Below are 25,615 nucleotides of genomic sequence, written 5' to 3' on the forward strand. Positions count from 1 at the left end.
AACTACCAATCACAGATAAACATTTATCCCAACTACCGATCACAGATAAACATTTATCCCAACTACCGATCACTGCTCGACATTTATCCCAACTACCAATCACTGCTCAACATTTATCCCAACTACCAATCACTTCTCGACATTAATCACAACTACCAATCACTGCTCAACATTTATCCCAACTACCAATCACTGCTCAACATTTATCCCAACTACCAATCACTTCTCAACATTTATCCCAACTACCAATCACAGATCACTATTGTTCCCAACTACCAATTAATGATCACCATTTATCCCAACTACCAATCACTGCTCAACATTTATCCCAACTACCAATCACTTCTCGACATTAATCACAACTACCAATCACTGCTCAACATTTATCCCAACTACCAATCACAGATCACTATTATTCCCAACTACCAATTAATGATCACCATTTATCCCAACTACCAATTAATGATCACTATTTTTCCCAACTACCAATTAATGATCACCATTTTTCCCAACTACCAATCACTGATCACCATTGTTCTCAACTACCAATTTTTGGTCACCATTTATCCCAACTACCAATTACTGATCACCATTGTTCCCAACTACTAATCACTGATCACCATTTATCCAAACTACCAATTACTGATCACCATTGTTCCCAATGACCAATTACTTTTCACCATTTATCCAAACGACTAATTGCTGATCACCATTGTTTGTCCCATTTGCACACTTCTTGGGGATATTTACAGTAATAAAAGTGAGTTTTTCCATCCGCAACCATTTCCTTCCTATTTCCTGACTGCTCACTACCACTGATTGTTTTTATAGCAATTTTTTAAAGAGTATTTTGTAAATGTGTAAGTATTTCCATAACAAGTATGTTTATAGGGTGCTGCAGGGATGAGGTATTTTTGTAGGATAACCCGGATGTTAGCATTGACTCTGGTTCCCTCGACAAAAAAAGCCAATAGGATTTCTCCATTGGCTTTTGGATTATTGCAGAAAATAAGCTCTGTGGCCAACAGAAGTTTATGATTCTTAGACCTTTTTTGGGAATGTGTCTATGTTGCATTATTTTGGAGAAACTTCTGTTTGTTTATACGTGCATAGCGAGGCTGTAGTAGATGAGTTTTACTGTCTGGCGTGATCACTTTTAATGTCCGCGACAACTTCTATAGTCCCATTTAGCCTTTTTCAAGACATGTAAAAGCTTTAAAAAATCATTAGTGGGGTATTACTGATGTATTTTACGTCGTAGAATAAAACATGAACGTATCTTGCGTTTGTTTTAACCACAGACCATATCTCAGGCATTTAACCAAAAACCCGTTCAAAAAAAACCCTTGACTTAGGGACGATGGAACCAGAAGAGCTAAAATGCTAACTCATTTCCCGTACTCATTCCTGCAGCACTCTATTATTTCTTCATGTAACTCATTATATGCAAATGATCATGACAATACAATTCAAATGAATTTTTATGACATCATCGGGTGACTTCTAGTGACTTTTTGAGCATGCGTTAGCTACCTTCCCCTGAAAGGTGTTGGCAACACTGACTACTGTCGTCCTAAATTAAAAATGTGATATGAAAATGATTGATGCTGTGCTCAATGCTTAGATTTGACAGTCTTTATAGACTACAGTTCTTAATTTCATCTAAACCAGGGGCTTTTTTTGAGATTACAGGACAATGTGTCCAAAAACGTTTACCCAACGAACCTGCTTTCTACACTAGCTAGCTAACATAGCTAATGTTAGCAATTAAGTAAAATAAAAAAAAAAGTTCTAAATCTTATTGCAATATTATATTCTGATAGGTTTGACTACTGTTAAATAAATCTGTGAGAAAATAAAGATACAAATCAAAACTCGGCCATTAAAATGCCACTCATGTCGACCTGTGAAGTGTGAGCTAGTTTGTAGCTTGTTAGCAGTTAACTAGCTGGCTAGCCAACTTAGCTAATGTTTGTGAATAACAAAAATAAGCCATATTGTTATGGTAATGTTATGTTTTGACATGTTCGACTGTTGTTCTATAAATTAGTGAGAAAATAATGCAAATAAAAACGCAGACACATAAATCCCTCTCGTATCCCCGTGACAAATGTTAGCTACCTTGCTAGTTCTTAACTCGCCGGATAGCTAATTAAGCTATGGAATGGAAGCAAGTTATGGAAAATAATTTCAGTTGACTAGCTGGCTAACTATAGTGATATGAAGCTATTTTGGAATGGCAGGATGACATATATAATATATAACATTTGTGTTTGGGGGTATTTTAATATATATAATTCAGAATGAGTATGACCAAGACTTGCACGCATTTCATCCATATATTATACAGTTACATTAACATGTTTAAAAAAATTTTAAAAAACATGCTAGCGCGTTTATATCAGAAAGTTAATCAGATATTCAGCATAAACCTTCCCTTACATATATATTAACAGCATTATAAAATTGAATGTGAAATTAAATGTCCCTCCAGCAGGTGGCAGCAGAGAGTCTGAAAACTTCATCACTGAAAATAACACAGTCCTGTAATTTCAGTATTTTAGAAGGAATATGATTTGCACGGTGTATATTTCTATTTAGATCTCTAATTCCCTAATAAGTAAACCAGAGGCGACAATGGCAAAGGAAAAACTTCTCTATACACTCGTATTGCTGTTGTAGTGTGATGTGATCAGGAAGACAACTTTTGTCCCTTCCTCCTCAGGTACTCAATGCTCTTTAAAGTCCAGTTATCTACCTTCATTTATTTGTTTTTATATATATTTTTTTTTCAAAGTTGAAAGATACATACTAAAGGTCCAAGCGAGTCCCTTTTTAATGGCACCACGCCAGCAACAAATAAAAGTACAGTCTGGCACCTTTATTTCTTTGAGAAACCACTTGCCTAGAGAACATACTCTTCTTCAGTATTACATTACTAATACAAAATCCCGCCTCCATCATTATGTCCGTCCAATCATGTATCACAGAGCTTCAGGACTATCCAGTCAGAGGCGTCCAGCTATCAGAGTCGTGCTTTCTGATTGGACGGCGCACTTGTCGGTCTGCGTCGCATTCTGGACAGGACGACCTTTTTCGCTGCTTCTGACTGATTTCGTTAAAGCGACTTAAAAACAAAATCGTTTTGTTTCGTTGGAAAAGGCGATAAAGACGCGTCTGGAGAGTTTAATTGTCATTTTAGGGAGTAATTCCGTGCCTCTGTGTTTGGAATTAGTGTTTTGTTTGGTTGTGTTTTATGGAGCTAGTCACGTCAGCTAGCTTGTGTTGGAATTAGCTGCAGGTTTGGCGTTGGCTAGCAACGCTAATTATCTAGCAGCACGTAGCTGTTTATTATTATTGTTGTTGTTTACTGCATGCATTTCGAATCGTATGCGATTTGTATTTATCTTAAGCACATTTTAAGTGTCTAACACTAAGGACAATGCTAACGCTAACGCCAATGCTAGGTGCCCCGTTGGCACAGAATAGGACTGAGCTAGTCATTTTGTGCACAATTCTTGAATAATCAGAAATAATTGAAATTACACACACACAAAAACAAAACAACAGGTTGTTTATTTGTTGGGCAGGATTAAAGCAACATCCGTGCACGGGTTGTGTGATTCTGTAAATACCAGTGCTACTAAAATCCCATGCATCTATCCCTGCAATAATAATAATAATAACGGACAAGCTGGTGATCTCGGTGCTGATGCAAAGTTGGTGCATGAAAACTTTGAATGCAGAAAATGTGGGTTTAATGCATTTTAATTCACGTGTGCATTGCTGTTAAGTGTGTGTGTGTGGAGCAACACGCCACATAGGCAGGGTTAATGATACACGCGTTGCTGTTCATGCAAACAAGGAAATGATATAAGAGAAGGTAAGAAGAAGAAGGAAAAAAACGCCAACTGTACGGAAGAGGCGTGTGTGTGTGTGTGTGTGTGTTCAGATCGTTTGAATGAAACACGAAAAGCATCCGTTTTACTCAAACGTGCGCTTTTTTTCCCCCCTTCTTCTTAGACAAGTGAGCAGCCCAGCGGCTGCAGAGTAGTAAACCGTCCAGTCTCGCGCGCGTTCTCTTTTCTTTTTTTTTCTTCTTTTACTTTTTCTTTGGGTTCGGTTCGGTTCTTTCTCTCGCGCCATGGTCGGGTTGGGAGCGAATCGTCGCGTCCCGTCCTTCGTCCTGGTCGGCATGATGGTGGTGCTGATCCTGCTGAGCTACAACTACTGGAGCGTGTCGCAGGAGCACCAGCGCGCGATTGACGAGCTGGTCGAGGTGCACGCGCAGGTGAAGCGCACCGACGCCGCGCGCACCCGCCTGGAGAAGCGGAACTCCGAGCTCATGCTGCAGGTAAGAGCCGAATGGAGCTTTATGAAGTCTCGTGAAGCTTTGTTATATGGAGCGTCATGAAGTCTCATGGAGCTTTATGAAACGCTATATGAAGCCTTAAGATGCGTCATGAACCCTCATGGAGCTTTACGTATAGTATATGACACCTTATGAAGTGTCCTGAACCCTTCTGGAGCTTTATGTATAGTATATGACACCTTATGAAGTGTCCTGAACCCTTCTGGAGCTTTATGTATAGTATATGACACCTTATGAAGTGTCCTGAACCCTTCTGGAGCTTTACGTATAGTATATGACACCTTATGAAGTGTCCTGAACCCTTCTGGAGCTTTATGTATAGTATATGACACCTTATGAAGTGTCCTGAACCCTTCTGGAGCTTTATGTATAGTATATGACACCTTATGAAGTGTCCTGAACCCTTATGGAGCTTTATGTATAGTATATGACACCTTATGAAGTGTCCTGAACCCTTATGGAGCTTTATGTATAGTATATGACACCTTATGAAGTGTCCTGAACCCTTATGGAGCTTTATGTATAGTATATGACACCTTATGGAGCTTTATGTATAGTATATGACACCTTATGAAGTGTCCTGAACCGTTATGGAGCTTTATGTATAGTATATGACACCTTATGAAGTGTCCTGAACCGTTATGGAGCTTTATGAAATGTCATATAAAGCCTTATGAAGTGTCATGAAGCTTTTTGAGGCATCATGTGAAGCCTTATGAAGTCTTTTATGAAGCATTATTTGAAGCCCTATGAAGCTACAGTGGTGCTTGAAAGTTTGTGAACCCTTTCGAAGTTTATATATATATAATGATCTAAAACATCATCAGATTTTCACGCAAGTCCTGATAGTATACAAAGAGAACCCAATTAAACAAATGAGACAAAATATTATTATACTTTATCATTTTTTTTATTGAGGGAAATGATCCAGTATTACATATCTGTGAGGGGTAAAAGTATGTGCACCTTTGTTTTCAGTATGTGGTGTGACCCCCTTGCGCAGTAATAACTGCAGATAAACGTTTGGGGTAAGTGTTGATCAGTCCTGCACATCGGCTTGGAGGAGTTTTAGACGTTCCTCAGTACAGAACAGCTTCAGCTCTGGGATGTTGGTGGGTTTCCTCACATGACCTGCTTGTTTCTGGTTCTTCAACATTTCTATTGGATTAAGGTCAGGATTTTGACTTGGCCGTTCCAAAACATTCACTGTACTCTTCTTTAACCGTTCTTTAGTAGAACGACTCGTGTGTTTAGGCTCGTTATCTTGCTGCATGACCCACTTTCTCTTCAGATTCAGTTCACGGGCAGATGTCCTGATATTTTCCTTTAAAATTCGCTGGTATCATTCAGAATTCATTGCTCCATCATGTAATGTAGTGTTTTCTTTTCTCCAAACATAACCCTTCTCATTTAAACCAAAAATTTAATTTTGGTCTCGTCAATCCACAAAACATTTTTCCAAAAGCCTTCTGGCTTGTCCACGTGATCTTTAGCAAACCTCAGAAGGGCAGCAATGTTCTTTTTGGAGAGCAGTGTCTTTCAATGCGCACCATTGCTGTTCAGTGTTCTCCTGATGGTGGACTCATGAACATTAACATTAGCCAAAGTGAGAGAGGCCTTTAGATGCTTAGAAGTTACCCTGGGTTCCTTTGTAACCTCGTGGACTATTCATTCCACGTCTTACTCTTGGAGGGATCTTTGCTGGTCTCCACTCCTAGCGAGGGGAACTATGGTCTTAAATTTCCTCCATTTGTACACAATCCGTCCGACTGTGGATCGGTGCAGTCCAAACTCTTTAGAGATGGCTTTGTAAACTTTTCCAGCCTGATGAGCATCAACAACTCTCTTTCTGAGGTCCTCAGAAATCTCCTTTTTTCGTGCTACTTCCACAAACACGTGTCGTGTAGATCAGACTCCGACAGATCCCTGTTCTTTAAATAAAACAGGACGCTCACTCACTCACACCTGATCATCATCCCATCGATGGAAAACACCCGACTCTAATTTCACCTTCAACTGAACTGCTGATCCTAGACGTTCACATACTTTCCCCACTCTCGGATATGTAATATTCTATCATTTTCCTCAACAAATAAACGACCAAGTATAATATTTTTGTCCCGTTCATTTAATTGGGTTCTCTTTGTATACTATCAGGACTTGTGTGAAAATCCGATGATGTTTTAGATCATATTTATGCAGAAATGTAGAAAATTCTCTACAGCGCGACTGTATATTAAGCTTTAAGAAGGCTTATGAAGCTTTATAGCAAGACTATCTACGAAGTGCGTGCTTAATATGGACTTGTTTACGCTCTCAGAAATGAAGGCTACGCAATTAATGGGACTTTTCCGTCCACGTCTGTCGAGACGCGGTCTGGTTTGCGTGCTAGGTATTTTTAAATCATTTCGCTCCGTCCTGCAGGTGGACACGCACCGGCGTCAGATCGACCAGAAGGACGGTGACTATAGCATGCTGGAGGGCAAACTGCAGGCGCAGGACGTACTTGTGAAAAAGTGTACGGATGAAAAGGTGGGTACGCTCAGGGTTTTCTGCTCTCTCCGTCATTGTCAGCGTTTTCTCACTCACTCGCATGCGCACGTAAAAAAAAAATATATATAAATATATATTTTATCCGGGATGCATTAACACGTTTTTTTTTTTCCTCATCAGCTCTAATACTCGTGTAACTTCTTTACTATTAACAAACCGTGGAACATTTTATACCGCTCCGTTTTATGTTGGGTAGAGTTGTATGTTTCCAGATGTTTATAATGTTGGTCTTTAATAAAGAGCACACTGAGCGGTATCGCAAGCGAGACGTAGCCACTCGGAGCCCGGTGCTCGCCGAACCGAAGCGCTCTCGCTGCATCGCTTCTCCATCACGCAACTCGCTTCTGACGCGTTTTGTATCGTAGGACGATTGCCGTCTCGCTTCGTCTGGGCGTTTTCGCCGAGCACGCTTTGCAGCGTGGTTCGCTTTGATCATGGTCATTAGGCGTGGTGCAAAGTGCACAAGTTTTGACACCTATGCTTTATGAAGCCTTGTGAAACATCATGAAGCTTGTGGTGTGCCTTTTAAATCAGCTTTTAGTGGTTCATAATGAACCTTTTTTATTTCTGAGAGTTTTCTACTTTATTTCTATAGTTTTGTAATATTAGGGGCGGTATGTAACTCTTTCATAAATTCATAATTATTCATAAAATATTATTAAATTAGAGATGGCACGATATCGCATCCCCCGCTCCCTCTGATACCGATACTGAGACCTCGAATATCAGCTGATATTGAAACTCATCAAATGTAATTTTCCGTAAAAGCTAGCAATCTTCGACACGTTCTCGCCTCGGCGCAGTCGTAAACGGCAAATACGCAAAGCGGCCATCGAAGTAAACGTAGAACCAGACTTTTCATTAAATAGCTACTATTTACGGAAATCCATACTTGTTCGATTTTCTTTGCGTACAGCGGTTCTATCGGCGATCCCGCTTATGGAGATTCTTGCGTCGTTGCTTTGCGGCTTGCGTAGAGAACGTAACCAAACGTGATCGCAGAACACGACCAGATCGCTGTTATTTCATGTCGTCTGTTGATTATCGATCTACAGCGTACACCAGGCGTGTGTCACGTGGTGTCGCGTGATGTTGGAATCTGAGCGTCGCTTGTTTAATTGTTGGCACCCACGTCCACACCCGTGATATTTACTCCCTCTGAAATACTGGTTAATCTCTCTCTTTGTCTTTTGAAATTTTTTGACTTTTTCTCATTTAGGATCGTGAACGTTCATACGTGAATATTTCTTCTTATGGCAATTCATTTGAAAACGAAAAGCATTCCTGGAAATAAGTGCACTTAGAACACTTCGGCGAGAGTCGTTGAAGTTTTGAACTCCTGATCTGATGCTGAAGAAACAAATAAACGTAGAAAACGCACAATCACGGATGTTTGCTCAAGGATGTGTGTTGTGTGCTTAGCAAACTCCATCTTGATACATCAAGCAGCTCTCTGGAGAATTTTTTTTTTCCCCCTTAGGAATTGTCCAGATTAAACATAGGGTTAAATAAAGGATCATTTTACAGTCCCCTCTGAAACTATTGGACCGGCAAGGCCAATACATTTCTTTTTGCTGTAGACTGAAGACATTTTGGTTTGAGATCAAAAGACGAATATGAAGAGAAGGGAGAGTAGAATTTCATCTTTTATTTCCTGGTATTTATATGTAAGCGTGTGAAACGACACAGAACATGGCACATTTTGTATCAGACCACCCAATTTATAGGGTTAGGGTTATTATAATTCACAAAAGAATTTGCCGCAAAAGTTCTGGAACCAAGATGAACCTCTACCAAAGTGATGGAAAGTCCAAAGTGTGGAGAAAGAAAGGATCTGCTCATGATCCAGAACATACAAGCTGATCTGTGGAACATGGTGGAGGTAGCGTCATGGCTTGGGCTTGCACGGCTGCTTCTGGAACATTCTCACTAATCTTTATTGATGATGAACTCATCAATCATCAATGTGTGTTGAATGTGTGTTCTTTTAACACACGTCGAAAGCTGAAATCCTAAACTCTCGTCTCATCTCCATCTTTTAATCTCAAACCCAAATGTCTTCAGCGTACAGCACAAACTAATGAATGGGCCTCGCCGTTCCAGTAGTTTCGGACTGGACTCTCTTTGCATTTTCAGTCCGGGTCCTGTTATTCCAGCAGAGTATTTCATCGCCAGATGGCTTTTCAGGTTTCCTTTAAAGGTGCTTGGCCCTGGGATCGCCCACATTTTTGCTCTCTCCAGCAGCATCAAACCGTCAAAAATACCTAAACCTGTTTTGAGGCACGTCAGAGTCTGGTAAAGAGCAAAAATGGGGCGTGTCCGGTTAGGACTGGTTTGGGGAAACTGATAGCAGCCTCACGAGTAGTGTATTAGTGATATTTATTATAAATATGCAGCGGTTTTATTTAGATCTATTCCGAGGGAGAACTCCCCACGCACATTGCTTCAATAATTGTCTAAATATCACGTGACTAAGTGCTAAAATACAACAAGGACACCTGGTATAAAAGCAGAGACTCCTGATTATTTGCTTCTGTAAGTGTTCTGTAAGGAATAAAACTGTCCCCACCATGAAGTCGATTATTTTCCCATAACAGCCCGTCCCACCGTGTTTTATTCCTTTTATACCGCCGCAATATTACAACGATTAACATTTTAAGTATATATTTATTAACGAATGACACTTTGTACTTTTTATCCACTCGTACCTAAATTTAATATCATGGACCGAAGGCTTTCCAGCGCCTGGAACTTTCAAGTCCATCTGAAGGAGCTGTTACTATGGAAACGCCAACGTATTAGAACGAGCGCATTAATATTAAGTTAAACCTGCACTACTGTTAATTAATCACCCCTCACCTCAACCTACTTTCTTTCTTTCTTTCTTTCTTTCTTTATTTATTTTATTACTGCTTTTTTATTATTATTTTTTATTTTATTTTTTTTATACCTTTTCAAATTTATGATTCAATTATGAGAACGGTAGTGTTTATATTTTTGATAAATGTAATAAAATTGTAAAACAATTAATATATTTCTATATTTGATTTTTTTTTTTTTTTTATTTATTATTCCGTATGTAGTTTTGGTAGTTATTTGGTCAACAGAGAATAAAACAGCAACAACAAAAAATAAACTACACATCAGAAAATGATGCACATCATTATAATTATTTGTGAAAAGGCATTACAGTCAGTAGCACTGTTTATAAAGCATTCATAATTTGTTCAAAGAATGCATTATAAGTAGCGCGTCTAACCTGACCTATCGCCATTATATCTTCTCATCATGCAGGGGGGCTTGGTGATGTCACGTGTTATGAGCACTACTTATTTATAACGCCTCATGTTAGATCTGTAATGTTTAATAAAGGTAGCTATAGAGTGCTCTACAATATACATTTCTATAAATGATTATAGCAACGTGTATAATGCCTTAGGAATGACCAATCAGATTTGAGGAATCACCAGCGCTGTGGAATTCAGTTATATAAATATTATCGATTATTTTTGTCGTCACGTTGTGAAGGTTAGAGGTTGTTCTGTTCAGAAGGTACATGCGTTTTTTGTTGTTGTTGTTGTTGTTTTTTTAAACAAGTCGTAAGGACGTTTAAGAGCTGAAAGCCGCCCTGTCGTGTTTTACAGATGAGGCTGCAGAGTGAACTTACACAAAAGACCTCCGATATTAACCGCCTGAAAGGTAAGACACGAGTAAGAACAAAAGAAAAAGAAAGATGTTAGGTTTCAGGAAGCTGTTCTAATGAAGTTTTATTCATACGTACTCGCCGTCCGCTTTATTAGGAACTCCCGTACACCAACACAGCAGTCTAGCACAACTGTGTAGTTTGGGTGAGTCTGTCCCCATGATACTTTAGCCCTGTTCTTGGCTGAAAGCAGCAGAACCTGGTGTGGTGATCTGCTTCTGTAGCCCATCCACCTCAAGGTTCCATGTTTCGTGCTTGCTGAGATGCTTTTCAGCTCACCACGGTCGTAAAGAGTGATTACTTGAGTTACTATGTCCTTCCTGGCAGCTCGAAACAGTCCGACCTCTCAAGACGTTTCCACCCACAGATCGTCGCTCACGCTGCGTTTCTCTGTGTAAACTCTAGAGCAGGGGCGTCCAATCTTATCCGGAGACGGACGGTATGGGTGCAGATTTTCCTTCCAACCAAGCAGGAGCCACACCTGAGTCGAAGAATTTAACGATAGGTTTTATCGTGCGTCGGCCGATTTAGATAACGGCATGAACGTACAGGTGTTCCTAATAATGTGGACGTTGAGTGTATAAATAAAATGGCATTCTTATTATCGACTGCTGTGACCGTTTGGCATCTCAAATACTTAACTGAACACACATCAGTGTAATAATCAAGAATAAAAACTGTGAGATTTTATTTACGTTTCTTCCACGAAACTATTAATAGCATTTTTAATTTGTTTATTTACTAGCTTAATATGCAATTTTTTAATATATATATTTTATGCAAAATACAATTCTGTTGCAATTAATTAGTTTAATATTCTTGCATATTTTTGCATGTTTAATTAGTTTGATTAATTTAATTAAATCTTTTCATGTCGCAGGACGTTAATGTTGGATTGTACATTTGTCTAATTTCTTTCTCTGCGTTCTTCCATGAAGCAGTTTGTGACGTGTGTGTGTGTGTGTGTGTGTGTGTGTGTGTGTGTGTGTACAGAGCAGGTGAAGGAGATGAGGGATGAGATTATTAGGCAGGAGGAGCAGCTGAGGGAGGTGAAGAAGAACAACACTAACCTTGAGAGGAAGATGGAGTATGAGAGGTGAGTGGAGTGGGAGAACATGATTTTTTTTAAAAAACGTAATAACGAATTCACACACCTTTACCCTGCTTAAAAGTTTACCCCCCCCCCAAAAAATCTCAGTCTGTGTCTGTATCCAATGAAAATGTAACAACACAGATGCATATAGTAAATGATTACTCAAATGATTACTTACGTTAGCTTTATAAGATGCAGCTTTTTATTTCTTAATGAACAAGCTCCTGTCTCCAGTGCTGTGTGTGTGTGTGTGTGTGTGTGTGTGTGTGTGTGTGTGTTTTTGTCTTTTTCCTGCAATGAGTGTTTACTCAATGTACGGTAAATTTTGTGTGTGTACCGTAGCCTGCAGTGTGGCCGTCAGATAGCGCAGCTTAAAGACGAGTACGAGGAGAGCAAGAAGCTTCTGGAAGAGAAAGCTACCAAATTAAAAAAGGTAAAAACCCACGCATCCCTTATCTCTGTCGTGAACTTGTATTTCAGTCGGTGTGGACGCTTCAGACGTCTTTACCGACCTGCTGGAGAGACTAAAGGGTTATTAATGTGAGAACGAACACCATTCCTGCTTTGTGAGTGTGATTTGTTGGAGAAGTTGTGATAATGGTGGTTTTGTTTGTAACTTTATTTATATTCATTTTAGCAACACAAAATATCTCGCAGTGCAAATCAGGTTCATTGTTACAATGTACGGACTTTGAGCTGTTTGCTTAAATCAAACAAAGGTAATTGAAGTAGTTCGACACGACGAACGCTTCAAGCGGTTTCGCCAAATTCAACTGAAAATGCAACGTGTAATGACTTCTCCAGTTTCATAATGATTCAACCCCCTGAATAGAATCCCTCACAACAGGACAAATATGCAGAACAGGTGTCAGCTCTAGCACAATCGAGGGCGTGATTAGTTGCACCAGGTGTACATGAAATACCTGTACTGGCTAGGGGCAGAAACACACATTATTTGTGTAAGACTTGGTGAGACATTTCGGAGAATGTCTCATCGTGGATGCTTGGTAGTTTGCCCTTTTGCGGTGTCGGTACAGGGCGTCACTTGTCGAGGGCATGGATAGTTCTGGCAAAGCTGACGATGCCACGCAGAATGCTTCGTATCTTGCATCGTTCACATTTTCGGCACAGGACTGGCCATACAGGTCGCACACGCATTTGCAAAGTAGTTCAAAGGTAGACTGGTCCAGGTTAAAACTGATGCCCAGATTTGGTAAATGCAGTCAGCAAGCAACAGAAAATGCCTCTCTTTTGCCTTTGACATAAATGGCGCTTGTAGAGTCACACCCTGAGAAGGTATGGCTCCCAATAAGTGCCAGGATCTGATGACGCCTTAGCGAAGTCAATGATCCTTGTTTTTGTTGCCAACCCCCATGGAAAAAATACAACCTACGTGGTAAATCTGGCTGCGGACTTGAAGCAATCACTGCCACATCAGTGTCAGGGTTCTTGACGATTACAGTTTGATGTTCCTGTGCAGCATGTTGTGGATGTAAAAACACCCTGGTCTTCAACAGATCTTCAACAGCATTGAGAGTTTGTAAACCCTCCGTTAGTCACGCAGTGACTCCGGTCTCCATGTGCTACGTACAAGCTTAAGTCCTTGCCCAAAGCGGTAAGATCAGCATCTCGCCACACAACGTAGAGGAATTCTGCCAGTTCCCCTTTGTTTGTTCCCCCATCGTGTTTGGAAAGCTTGACTATGTACTGCAGTATGGTCTCGGCGAGCTCTCCGAACGTACTTTGTATGGACCGAACGGCTTGAACGACTACCATGCCGTCGAAGAGAATGGCTCCATCTGACGGAACTTTGTCAACTAAACAGTCAACCTTTTGGTTTCTAATAAATCCATAAGAGCTGATTTTGTTTGTTTTAGCAATTGAACCATCAGCACTGGATAAAGGATACGACACGGTTCCCAAGGAGTAGGACAGAATTTCCCACAGGTCTGTCGTTTTACTTTGACCTCTGACGAGTAGTCTGGAGAACAGCTTCTTGTCGGCACGCAGAATCACTTCCTTGCCTGCTGCAGATTTCTTCTTTGTTTTTGCTTGGTCACTGGAGGTCTTTTGATGGGAGCAAATAAGTCAACTGATGGTGATAACAGTCTTCGCTTCATGAACTCTCTGACGGCGTTTTCCCCCTTTTCCGGAGCTGTGAGCAAATCCTCCGTGACTTCTTCAGCTGCAACTGTCCCAGAGCTACGACACAATGCCGTCTTGGTGTGCGTCAAAAGGATTCAGTATGGAATCTAGGATGGAAACTGTTCTGGTCACAGCCTTTTCGTCAGCTTGAATTCGTGCGCTGTCAAGGTCTTTTTCGGTGCCTCATATCAGGAGATTTACCTGCCGTTGCCTCACATTGTCCTGCTATGGCAGGCCTTTCATGTTGCGACAACATCCAGCGATATACTGCAGCTCGATTCTGTGTTAAACCTGTCCAACCACCCTTTGTCTTGGAATTGGTTGCATGTTTGCTCAATGGCCTGTTCACAAGCAATCAAGGCAAATCCATGGATATGGACATCGGACAGTCCACTAGCCTTTAACACTGATGACCACTGATCGCTCCGTTGACGGATCCTGAGGTGACAACTTCGGCCTCGATGACTATGACTTGCAGTCCTGTATCTCCAAACCGTGTTTCCTATGCATGTGTGAAACTGGCCTAGTCTAATCGCTATACGCTGAGTAAAGTCATCGTTTTTCCAGTGGATTTGCTGAGCTTTGGCATACATAACTTGTCCAGAAACTAACATTATATGGTCCAGTACTAGCCGATCAGCACTTGTGTTTACTGTTGTCGTCTGTCGGTGAAGCCTCAGTGACTGGAAGATAATACAGTGCTGACTTCTGCAGAGTGCAATCACCTTGAAGCAGTGTATGGAAACCTGTCCAGCTTGGGATTTTTCATCTTTCAGCATCTTTACAAAGATATGGCAGTTCAGTTTGTGCAGCAGACGCGGTGTTCGGTTTGTATGTATCCGCATGTAATTGAATACATTCGTGATGAAACGAGTTCTGTGGTCCTTGTCTTTTAGACTGATGGTATTGTTCTATGCGAGGGGCTGCTTTGAATGAGGAAACTCCCTTCTGTGGTGGTTGTCTTGTTTGTTTTGTTGTTGAGACAGGTTCAACTACAGAACTTTGCAGCATAATCCCATTTGTGTGGTGCGTTACAGTAGTTCCACGACGTGACGGTGTCTCCTCTCCAAAGTCAACACTGTCCTACACAAGTATAATAGGAACTTTCTTTTGAGAATCACTTTGGTATTTTGTCTCTGCTCTCTACTAGTTGAACTTGGGCAAGGCTCGTGTCTAGACCAGGGGTGTCCAATCTTATCCTCAAAGGGCCGGTGCAGGTGCAGGTTTTCATTCCAACCGAGCAGAAACGTCACCTGGTTCCACCTGTTTATTCAGTTGAGCTTGGCTTTCAGTAGACACGTGTGTGGCTTCTGCTTGGTCGGAATGAAAACCTGTAACCACACCGGCCCTTTCCGGATAAGTTTGGACACCCCTGGTCTAGACTGACGACTGTGTCCCATGATGCACTGGGAGAGTCACATAGAAGCATCTTTAATATCAGTGCCACACTATAGGGTGTCCTCTGTAGTATCGATAAAGCTTGACCATTGAAGTCGGTCTTTGCGGACCGGCTGTTGTACTCGGCGTGTGTTCAGTCACTTTGGCTGGTTACCTCAGCTGACTCTCGGGTTTCTGTACCTGATGGATGAGGTAGCCTGTCTGTATATCAGCTTATCTGCATACAGCGTCTCAACAAAAACCGTCTCACAGATGTTGCGCTTGTTGGGAGTGAAACACCAGCTGGGGGAAAATCACGGTTCAACCTCCTCTTCAATTCATCCTGCCTGAAACATAGAGATGCAGTGAACGGTATGTTCTTTCCAAAGCTGCCAAAGAAACTCATGGTATTTAAATTACCTGTAGTTTGAAGCGTCAAGATCTTTCTGTTCTTTCACGAGATTTAAAATGATCCTCCTTAGCTGCGTCAGAAGATCTCGTAGCTGGCATCGAAGGTTGGCTCATTTCTGAAAAGAAAACGCATTAAAAAACGGGAAAGATATATTATTTTATGAGGCGTAACTATTTCACAATTGACCAAGCGATTTGAGAAGATTCGGTAATAAATTATTTGTAGTTTCTTCCCGAACCTCTACACACTGAGGTTGAATTACATATTGAATTACTGTGCCAAGAGTTGTGTAGTCAAGACCGTCGTGTTTACAGACAAACCGACAATATCCAGACTGTATATTATAGATGTAGAAGGTCAATGCTTTTACTTTTGGAAAGCCTCATCACTCGCCGTTAAAATACGATTCCGCGAGGAAAGAACTATTGCTGACTTTAAAAATAAATAAATAAATAAATAAATTGCAGGATTTCACATGGAGCGCTTTTTATTTTCTCGCTCAAAACCAATAGATTGATTTTTATTGGAATGAAAATAATTTAGTGCCCCGTATATACAGGAACGGGATTAAACGAGAAACGGCTTCACCTGACGGTCTGTGAATGACGGCAAAGCACTCGGACAGGACTGAAAATCACTATGGCTGTAATAAATAGGCGGAATATTTATCGTATCGCGTCTCAAATGAACCGAATGAAACGGATCCGTGCGAGGGTTTCCACGGACGTTATTTCGCAATAATACCCCGCTGCTAAAAACTTTACGGGTCGCTTTAAGAGTCGAGATATCGGCATTTCACACTTTTTCGCTGCTGAAACGGTAAAATATATATATATATACGCTCACGCATCATTTTCCAGCTGTTTATCAAAGCGCGTACGCTTGGTGTTCCACTTTGACACTCAATGCCTAACCGGTTTTTGGTGTCGGGCGAGTTTTTGAGACACCTTTTTGGATAAACACTGTTTGAAGTGCAGGGTAAAGCACTTCCTGGTAACGCCTGGTCTTAAAGTAGTGAAAGTCGAGGAGACATTACAAATGTTCCTGTAACTAAAATGATCCTGATAAGGGTTCTGAGCTTTTTTGGAAGAGTTCACGCAGTAGAAACGAGCGCATGTGCGATCGACGTTGCTGTCGTGATGTCGAGGTGCACGTCCTGAGATATTTCTTTACCACCGAGCGACTCTGTTACCCTTTATACCGATAAGTCATTGTGCCAGGGTGGAGCGATACGATTATAATATCGATACGGCGATCAATCATGTCATAATACACTGATCAGATAGCCTTGATGTTTTTGTTTAGTAAAATCTTTTTACTAAACATGCAAATAAAATATCTGATCATCTGTCTTTACTGGGAGCTTATCAGCAAACTGATGTATCGTGATACATATCCGAGAAATGTCTGTGTGTGTCATGATGTCATATTACAATCATATCACCCACGTCTACATTCAACCATGGGACTGTTTAATAGTTCAAATAAAAAAAGCAGATTAACGTGCAGGGGTTTTTATTTATTTATTTATTTATTTATTTATTTAGCTAGAGAACATTTCTGATCTTATTGTAAGTTAATATTTAAGTCATGATTTCACTTTTCCTCTTCTCCCACCTGTAGGAAACGGTGGACGCGCGTAAAGCCGGCACGGTGGTCACTCAGGCTGAGCGCGGTACAGAGGCTGCAGGAGCGCACCACCTAGTGGCCGGACAGCGTCATGACAACCCTGATATAAAAGGTAGAGCTGTGTGTGCTGCTCTAGAGGTCTTTCTCCCCACCTGCTGTTATAGTCGCATAAAAATAGAAAAGAAATGTTACAATCGTACAGTAAACAATGCCATATTGTACTTAATCTATATTCTGAATTTCTAAGTATTTCTCTTGCTCTGTCAATTCAGTTCGAATGAGCTTTATTGGTATGACCGTGTACAGTGTATTGCCAAAGCATTGTTTAGGGCCAAGAATTAAATCTGAGCAGGGAACGAATGATGAGATGAACAAGTGAAGAAAAACAAACAAGACAAAAAGTACAGTCCAAAAAAAGCACATGTGGGTTCATGAGTGCATCTCTCTCTCTTTTTCCCCTCCTCTCTCTCTTTCTTTCCCCGTTTCTTTCCCTTCCTCTCTCTCTGTTTCTGTGTCACTTGCTCCCTCCTGTGTTCCTGTCTGTCTTTCTTGCTCTCTCTCAATCTCTCTCTGTCTGCCTTTTCTGTCTGCCTCTCTCTCTCCTCTCTCTCTCCTCTCTCTCTCAACTCTTGCTCCCTCCTGTCTCTCTCTTTCTCCAACCATGTCCATTTTTTCCTGTCTGTTTCTTTGTCTTTTTCTCTCTGTTGTCTGTCTCTCTCTTTCTTTTTGTCTCTCTCCCTATCTGTTTCTCATTCCTGCTTTTGCTCACTCCCCCCCCCCCCCCCCAACAGATGATTTGGTGAAACCAGGAAGTGATGCTGGAATGCCCGGTATTGAAGACAGTGAAGTGGGAAAGGTAGAGGACATGCAGTTTGGTGAGTATGAACAACGCAGTGGAATCTGATTTTCAACCGCAAAGCCGTTAGTGTCTTCGTTCAGCAATTAATCCCGATTATAGTCCAGTAAAACGCACAGGATAAACTTACAACTTGATCTGAGCGACTCAAGAAAATCAGGCTCGAGGGTTTAGTAATACTGGACAGGAGGAGAGAATTATTTACGACAGGTACAAATAGCAAATAAACAGAGGGAATGTAAAATACTAGTTCATGTTCCCTCAGCCCTGAAAAAGCCAGCCATCACAGCGCAGAACATGGAGCCAGTGGAGCAGGACAAACAGCCTGGAGCTGGAGCTGGAGCTGGTCCTGATGCTGGTCCTGATGCTGGAGCTGATGCTGCTATTGACACTAAAGTAAGAGCAGGAGCTGGTGCTGGAGAAGGACCCGGGTTCGATGCTCCTCGTGGCCTCCCTCTGGACCGTCCCGACCTTCCCCAGGATGGAGGGGCAGCAAAAGGTCTCCCGGAAATCCAGCAGCAGGTTCCCCAGCCGGTCGTAGACAGACCTGTGGCGTTGAATGAAGGCAATAAGGCAGCGGTCCAAGCAGACGAGTTCGGAGAGCAGCAGCGCCAAATGAGAGGTGAGAAACAGGAGGATTTTCCTTAACTGTACGCAAATGAGTTAAAAAAAAAAACAGCCTCATACGATTAGGAAGTATCGAAACACTTAAGTACAAACAGTTCGAGGAAAATAATCCATCAAAAGAATGACTTTTCCTGAAGTGTTTTATTCCTCTTGTATCACAGCCGTTTCTAATGATTACAACTGATTTGAACTTTTTATAAATAAATGTTAAAAAAAAAAAAAAAAAAAAAAAACGTTTCGAGTGCGTGGAGCGTCTGCAGCAGGAGTCTCTGTGGACGAGCGGTTACTATAGAAACGATTCGGAGTTGCGCTACTGTCAGAGCTGCTGTTGTAGAAAATGAATCAACACCTTCTGACCAATCAGAATCCAGAATTCATCGGCTGCGGTATAAGCGTCGGGGAACTCCTCTCCAGTGTCTCCTTTCAGTTCCTGTTCAGCATTAAATAAAATAAAATATACAATAATAAAATAAAATAGCGAGAAGTTTAAAGATTAGCTTTAATATCGAAGTTGATTTGAATATGTAAATTGCCGAGCTGTAAATTGATCCGTCGGTATCCCCACATGCAGATCCTGAAAATCCAGGAGCAGCGCTGCCTCCTCCGCCGAATCCTGCTCATGTTCTGCCCAACCCCATGGACCCTCAGCGAGACGCTGCCCCCGCTGCACCACTCCGACATCGGCAGAGTGAGTATGAGCAGCTCCGTGTGTGTGTGTGTGTGTGTGTGTGTGTCACTGCAAAGACGTGTCGTCACAGCATGTAAAGCCATGCAGAGAAGTCTAAGGTTTTTATTTCACAGGTGTGTGAGTGTGTGTGAGTGGGTGTAGAGCGAGTTCCTCTGGTCCTAAGTAGGAAGAGCACAATGTCAAAGCAGTTAGGACGCTGGTGTGTAGGTGCGCATGCGTGAGAGTTGCTTTCCTGCATCCCTCGTTTCATCCCGCTTTCTCTTTCCTCGTTCCTTATTCTCCTCTTTAAAAACGAACGAGTTATTCGTTCACTCTCACGCCGCCCTCTCTCCTAATCCTGACTGACCTCTCTCTCTCTCTCTCTCTCTCTCTCTCTCTCTCGCTCTCTTTTCCTTTTTCTCTCCTTGTTGTTTCCCCCTCGTTCTTTCTTCTCCGCCCCGCTCAGGCCGCTTCTTTGACGAGAACGAGTCCCCCGTAGATCCGCAGCGCAACTCCAAGCTGGCGGACTACAACGGGGACGACGGCAACGTGGGCGAGTATGAAGCCGACAAGCAGGCCGAGCTGGCCTACAACGAGGAGGAGGACGGCGACGGCGGCGAGGAAGACGCCCAAGGTGAGCCCGGGAGAACAGCCCCGGCTGTCCCTCGCGTCGCTCTTCCTCCTCCGTCCGTCCTCTCCTGTCCCGTCCCCCTCCCTCATGTCCACCATCGCTCATCTACTTAGTCCACGTAGTGCTTTGTTTAGAGTCACATGAGAGAGAGAGAGAGAGAGAGAGAGAGTGTGTGTGTGTGTGTGTGTGTGTGTGTGTGTGTGTGTGTGTGTGTGTGTGTGTGTAAATGCATATACATTATTTCGGTGCTCTTTCAGGGGCACGTTTTTTGTTTTGTTTAAAGTAAATGTACTTGGGATGTGTCCTGAAAGTAAACATTTATTTATTTATTTATTTATTTATTTATTTTAATTCAAGCTTAAGAAAGCGGTCCTGTAAACGGATTAACGATCAAGGACGATGTTACATTCCAACACATCTTAGAACAAAGGTGTCTGGATTACAGCGCAGCGATCAGGTTATTTAGCGTAATGCACGCTGCTGTTCGGATATCTTTTGGGTGTGTGTGTGTGTGTGTGTGTGTGTGTGTGTGCAAAGATAGCTATGACGAGAGGAAATAAAGCTTGTCTGTGTCGTTAGATTAAAATAAAAATCTCTCGAATATATTTATCAGGTTAACAGTCGGCGCTCTTTAACCAAGCGACAGGAAATGAGACGTAACGGATGGAGAAAGAAATTGATTATAGAAAACGGTACATTTAAAAAAAAAAGAAAAAGAAAGAAAATAAAAACGCTTTTCCCGGTGAAACCATGATGGCTGATATTACTCACTCAGTGGGAAATTTTGCTGTGGGAACGTCGAGTATTCCTGGAGGTGGAAAAAATAGCAAAGAGTCAGACGGTATAAGAAAGCGGGAACTCGGAATTACGGCGTTTTTCACCTCTCTGCGTTCGAGTTTGAGTATGTGGATTGATCAACAGCGAATACTTGTATCCGTACGGTATAAATCAATTAAATTCATATAAGAAGTGCTGTTGATGTTCTGAGCGGCCATGTTGACTTAAAGGGGTCGTACGATGCTGTGTGAAGTTTTCTTTTCCTTTAGTGTGTAACGTGTCTGTCTGTGCATGTATGAGATTTGCAGACTTTTAAAGCTCGTAGTCTCCTACAAAGGGATTTATTCTATCGAACAGAGATCACTGCTCCAGACCCGCCCAAAACGCCTCCATCCCAGTCCAGACGCTACTTCTGCAAACGTCTGCGTCACGATTTGAAATATCAGCATGATGCTGATATTTCATCATGCTGAAAAAAAAAGCATGATAAAAAAAAATCATATGCATGATTTTTTTTTAGTTCATTCATTTTTAAAAAAAAAAAACGTATTTTACGTTGTCACTTCAGGACATAAAGTTGTTTCAGTGAAGAAGACGAATTAAAACCGTCCTACGTTAACGTCGTATCTGAAAGGTAAGGGAGTTACAAGATAAAAACTTAAGCAAATAATTCAAACCACGCAACAACGTTCGCATCAGCTGCGAACGCGTCGTCTCGGACGCTCTCCGGCTGCGGGTTCGTCCGTTTTCCGGTGTCTTCGCCCTCTTCCAGACGCGCTCCACATCGGGGCAGGACACATTCTTCTCCGACCGGATCAATAAAGCTGCCGTATGATACGGCGGCACTTGTGTGTCTCACAGGTGCTGCACCTCACTGACTGATCCTCGATGTACACCTGTGTTGAAAACAGCAGTGCATTGAAAAATGGTTCGATACTGAGCCAGAACTTCAGTTGAATCCCGGTCCTCGGTATCGGATTGCTGTATTGTGCACGCTGAGATGCTTTTCTGCTCACCTCTTACTAAATCCTTCCTGGCAGCTCGAACCAATCTGGACATTTTCCTCTGACCTGGCTTCTCGACAAGTCATTTCCACGCACAGAACTGTCGCTCGCAAGATGTTTTTTTGCACCATTCTGTGTAAACTCTAGAGAGGTGTGAGTGTGTGTGTGTGTGTGTGTGTGTGTGTGTGTGTGTGTGTGTGTGTGTGAAAATCCCAGATGATCAGCAGTTTCTGAAATACTCAAACCAGCCCACGTGGTACCAACAACCACGCCACGGTTAAAGTCACAGAGATCAGACTTATTCTTCATTCTGATGTTTGATATGAACACAAGCTCGTGACCCGTATCTGCATGATCTGATGCACTGTGCTGCTGCCACATGATTGGCTGATTTAAATAACTCCAAAAATGTCCAGGTTTACAGGTGTTCCTAATAAAGTGGATGTTACAGTTATGTATATACACACTTCCGGTCAAAAGTTTGTGGACACTCGACTGAAATGTTTCTCACGATGTTAAGAACCTTTTGATCTGAAGGTGTGCGATTAAACGTGTGAAATCGGTGTCGTAGACACAAATATAACCGTGCCGACGTACTCGTTTCTTTCATTAGAAAAACTAACATTTTATTTACAAAAATCTTTTTTTAAACGGACGACCCGGAGCGAAATATTCAGGAAAGCAGGTGATAAGAGTCCGGCGTCGGCGTGAACTCCTTTAATACTGTTTAAAAAGCATCTCGGGGAAATTCCTCAAGAAATCGGGTGAGAAAACACGTCTACTTTGAAGATGCTAAAATACTAAATTATTTAGATTTATCGTGAATTTTTTTTATCACGACATAATTCCCATAGTTCCATTTGGGTTACTCCAGAGTTTTGATGACTTTATTATTATTCTAAAATGTGGGAAATAAATAAATAAAAATAAAGAATGAGTGTGTCTAAACTTTTGACCGGTAGTGTGTATATACATGTTTTTCAGTGACCTGCAATAGGTGTGTTTCATTGTTGTCCTGCTTCCCTTCTCTCATGTTCCAGACGACGAAGACCGGGATGCTCCAGGAGACCGCGGCGTGGACTACGGCAAGCGACACCAAGCCATTGACATCCTGTAGCCTCGGTCCGGAGTCTCAGATCGACACGTCATCCATATTCACACGTGCAAGATTGGATTCGTGGGGGGAAAAAAATAATAATAAAAGATAAAGGAGAATTTACTTGAACCTGCTTGTTAGCCGGAGCTGTATTTCAACGTGGCGTGGATACGGACGTTTCCGAACAACTTTTAAGAAGCATTTGGGGTTCTTTGTTTGTTTGTTTTTGGGTTTTTTTTTTTTTTTTTTAATCACTGACTTGAAATGAATTTAAAACTATGTGAAGGACGTGTAAAATGACTAATGTGCACATGTGTATATATTTAATATGTACATTAGAAAGTTGTTTTGTTCTTTTTTCCTGTTAAACAGATTGTTTTTTTTTTTCTCTCAAGTCTAAAGCAGGCTTTTCGACACGCGTGCCTGCTGACGAGTTTATTTTTTTTGCATTTTAGTTTATTATTTACATTTTCTTTTAATGACTAATTTAAGCTGACGGTTCCCGTCCCGCTGTCGTGGCAGCGGTTCTAGTGAAAGGACCTGAACTCGCATCAGAACGAGATCATTACAGAGGATACGGTTTCTATCTTCTTTTTTTTTCCCCTCCCGAACGCTGACGTTTCGTTTTTCAGAAACGCTGCATGGGGAAATTTCCTCTTATTTTTTTTTCCCCCTCCCTTTCTTCTTTCTTCATTCTTCCTTGCTTTGAGACACATGGACAATAAATTGTACAGGACTCTCACAAGTCATTTGAAATTAATATACAGTGACTCAACAGGTGAATATTTTTTTTTTTTTTTTTTTTTTTTTGGAAGGATTTATTTAATTTTTTGCATGTGAGTAATTGGATATTAGCCTCCAGAACTACAGAAATACAAAAAGCAATACACTGTACCACAGCAGAGCGAGAGCGACACAGCTTCCTGTTTGCCTGCCAAATATGGGCGATATCGATGATTGATGTACATATTTGTGCCACCGATCCTGCTGAATTCTGTAGAAAACCTCGGTGTCCTGTAGCCCCCGGACTTCTAACTCTTGTGCTTTTCTTAAAGGAGCGAAACCTAGGACGTTAGCATTCTGAATGTATTTTAATAACTACGATTGTTCTGAGTTTTCCCACGTGGATCTGGATCTTAAAACGTATATAAAACATCGTTACGTTTCTGTACGAAGTTAAACTGTTTATTCCACCTGTCCAAAGAGCAGAGTTGTATTAGACGAGAACTTTTTTGCCATCACTGTGACGCGACTCGGTAGTACTGTACGTGTAGATATATGCTCAACACAGCTTGAAGAAGCTCTTTGCTTGCAGTATAACTAGATATTAAATATAGAAGGATTTTTTTCGGGGAGGGGGGGATAATTTGGAAATAAATTATGCGAGTTCTGCAGAAATAAAACAAGGTTCACAAATTGATCAGTTCATTTATGTTCATTTGTGGATTTCTGAAACTGTTTCTCAAACCCCGTGTGGAAAAACAGTCCATGTGTGTGTTTTACATGAGCCAGTCAGGCCGCTAGATAACCTTTGCAAGGTTCGGCCAATCAGGTAACAGCAGACATGTACTTTCACTGGGTCTGTATCAACCAATCAGGTTGAGAGACAGCCTTTGCGATTCTCAGCCAATCAGGTTTCAAGACAACAGATAGTTACTCTGAACAATTGCAGCAGAAGTGTTCTCAACCAATCAGCTTAACGTTCATAAGAACTTCAGGTCGGATTGCGAGGTCCTCCTTCGGACTGATTCTGCTGTCCGTGTGTTTGAGATTTGGAATTTAGCGTACTTCAGATTGCTTATATTAATATCCTGCCAGTTTACTGCTATCAGGAAAGCTGATTTTATTTTATTTTTTTATAAAATACTGAGACAATAAGTGGTCCAAGAATACCGCCAAGTGCTTAAAATGGATGGACTTGTTTTATTTTTGTGGAAGTCATGATATTTATTTGCAAATTATGCAACAAAAACAGCCCCATAAAGTAAAAGTAAAGTAAAACTTCTCTACTTAACCACCATTTTGGAACCCGGAGAAATGAATGTTATGTTTAAAAAATATATATTTACTGATTTCTTCGTCTACAGATTCATATGATAAAGGAATGTCCATCCAAAAAGTCATTTCTCAAAAGCTTTATGTACTACATTGCAATTTTTCATGCAACCTCTATAAAAACAAAAAAACCCTGTCCCACTGTTTTCCTGTGACTGGTATCTTTCCTGATGGATGGATGAAGGGGAGCTTTGAAAGTTGCATGGATGAATGAATGGGTTGGAGCTGTAAAAGATGGATGAAATGATGCATTTATGGGACCTGGATGGATGAAGACTGTAAAAGGAACAAAAGGACAGCAGCTGTAATAGTGGGATAGATGACTAGATGGATGGGAGCTGGATAAGTTGTATAAATGGATATGTGGAAGCTGTATTAGTTGCATCAATAGATACATGGATGGGAGCTGTATATGTTGGATAGATGAACGGCTGGAAGCTATAAACGTTGGATCGATGGATGAATGAATGGCTACAAGCTGTATATGTTCAATGGATTGATAGATGGATGAATGGCTGGAAGGTGTATAAGTTGGGTAGATGGCTGGATGGAAGCTGTTTAAGATGTATAGATGGATGGATGAATGGCTGCATGGATGAATGGCTGGATGCTGTATAA

At 41.4% G+C, this 25,615-nt stretch overlaps 1 protein-coding gene across 2 annotated transcripts; it reads left to right on the forward strand.

Annotated features, from left to right (window-relative positions):
* The first annotated feature begins 3,050 nt into the window (after nt 1-3,050).
* Nucleotides 3,051-24,360, forward strand: golm2 (golgi membrane protein 2). 2 transcript variants are annotated; one of them, XM_053616894.1, is made up of 11 exons: nt 3,051-4,354; nt 6,797-6,904; nt 10,570-10,624; nt 11,622-11,724; nt 12,064-12,154; nt 17,279-17,396; nt 18,076-18,159; nt 18,406-18,762; nt 19,339-19,455; nt 19,901-20,068; nt 22,887-24,360. In XM_053616894.1, the coding sequence occupies exons 1-11, from the start codon at nt 4,145-4,147 to the stop codon at nt 22,961-22,963; spliced, it is 1,488 nt and encodes a 495-aa protein (XP_053472869.1). In that variant the 5' UTR covers nt 3,051-4,144; the 3' UTR covers nt 22,964-24,360. The 2 variants fall into 2 exon arrangements, with proteins under 2 accessions (XP_053472869.1, XP_053472870.1); XM_053616895.1 differs by lacking the exon at nt 19,901-20,068 and having other exon boundaries at nt 3,052-4,354.
* The last annotated feature ends 1,255 nt before the right edge of the window (nt 24,361-25,615 follow it).

Source organism: Ictalurus furcatus, chromosome 27 (genome assembly GCF_023375685.1).
Source record: "Ictalurus furcatus strain D&B chromosome 27, Billie_1.0, whole genome shotgun sequence".
NCBI lineage: Eukaryota > Metazoa > Chordata > Actinopteri > Siluriformes > Ictaluridae > Ictalurus > Ictalurus furcatus.

Excerpts from the sequence above, each read along its gene's own strand:
- golm2 (XM_053616894.1), top strand. The coding sequence starts at position 4,145 with ATGGTCGGGTTGGGAGCGAATCGTCGCGTCCCGTCCTTCGTCCTGGTC. Across the intron at positions 4,355-6,796 it reads ACTCCGAGCTCATGCTGCAG|GTGGACACGCACCGGCGTCA; the intron begins GTAAGAGCCGAA and ends TCCGTCCTGCAG. Across the intron at positions 19,456-19,900 it reads ACCACTCCGACATCGGCAGA|GCCGCTTCTTTGACGAGAAC; the intron begins GTGAGTATGAGC and ends CGCCCCGCTCAG.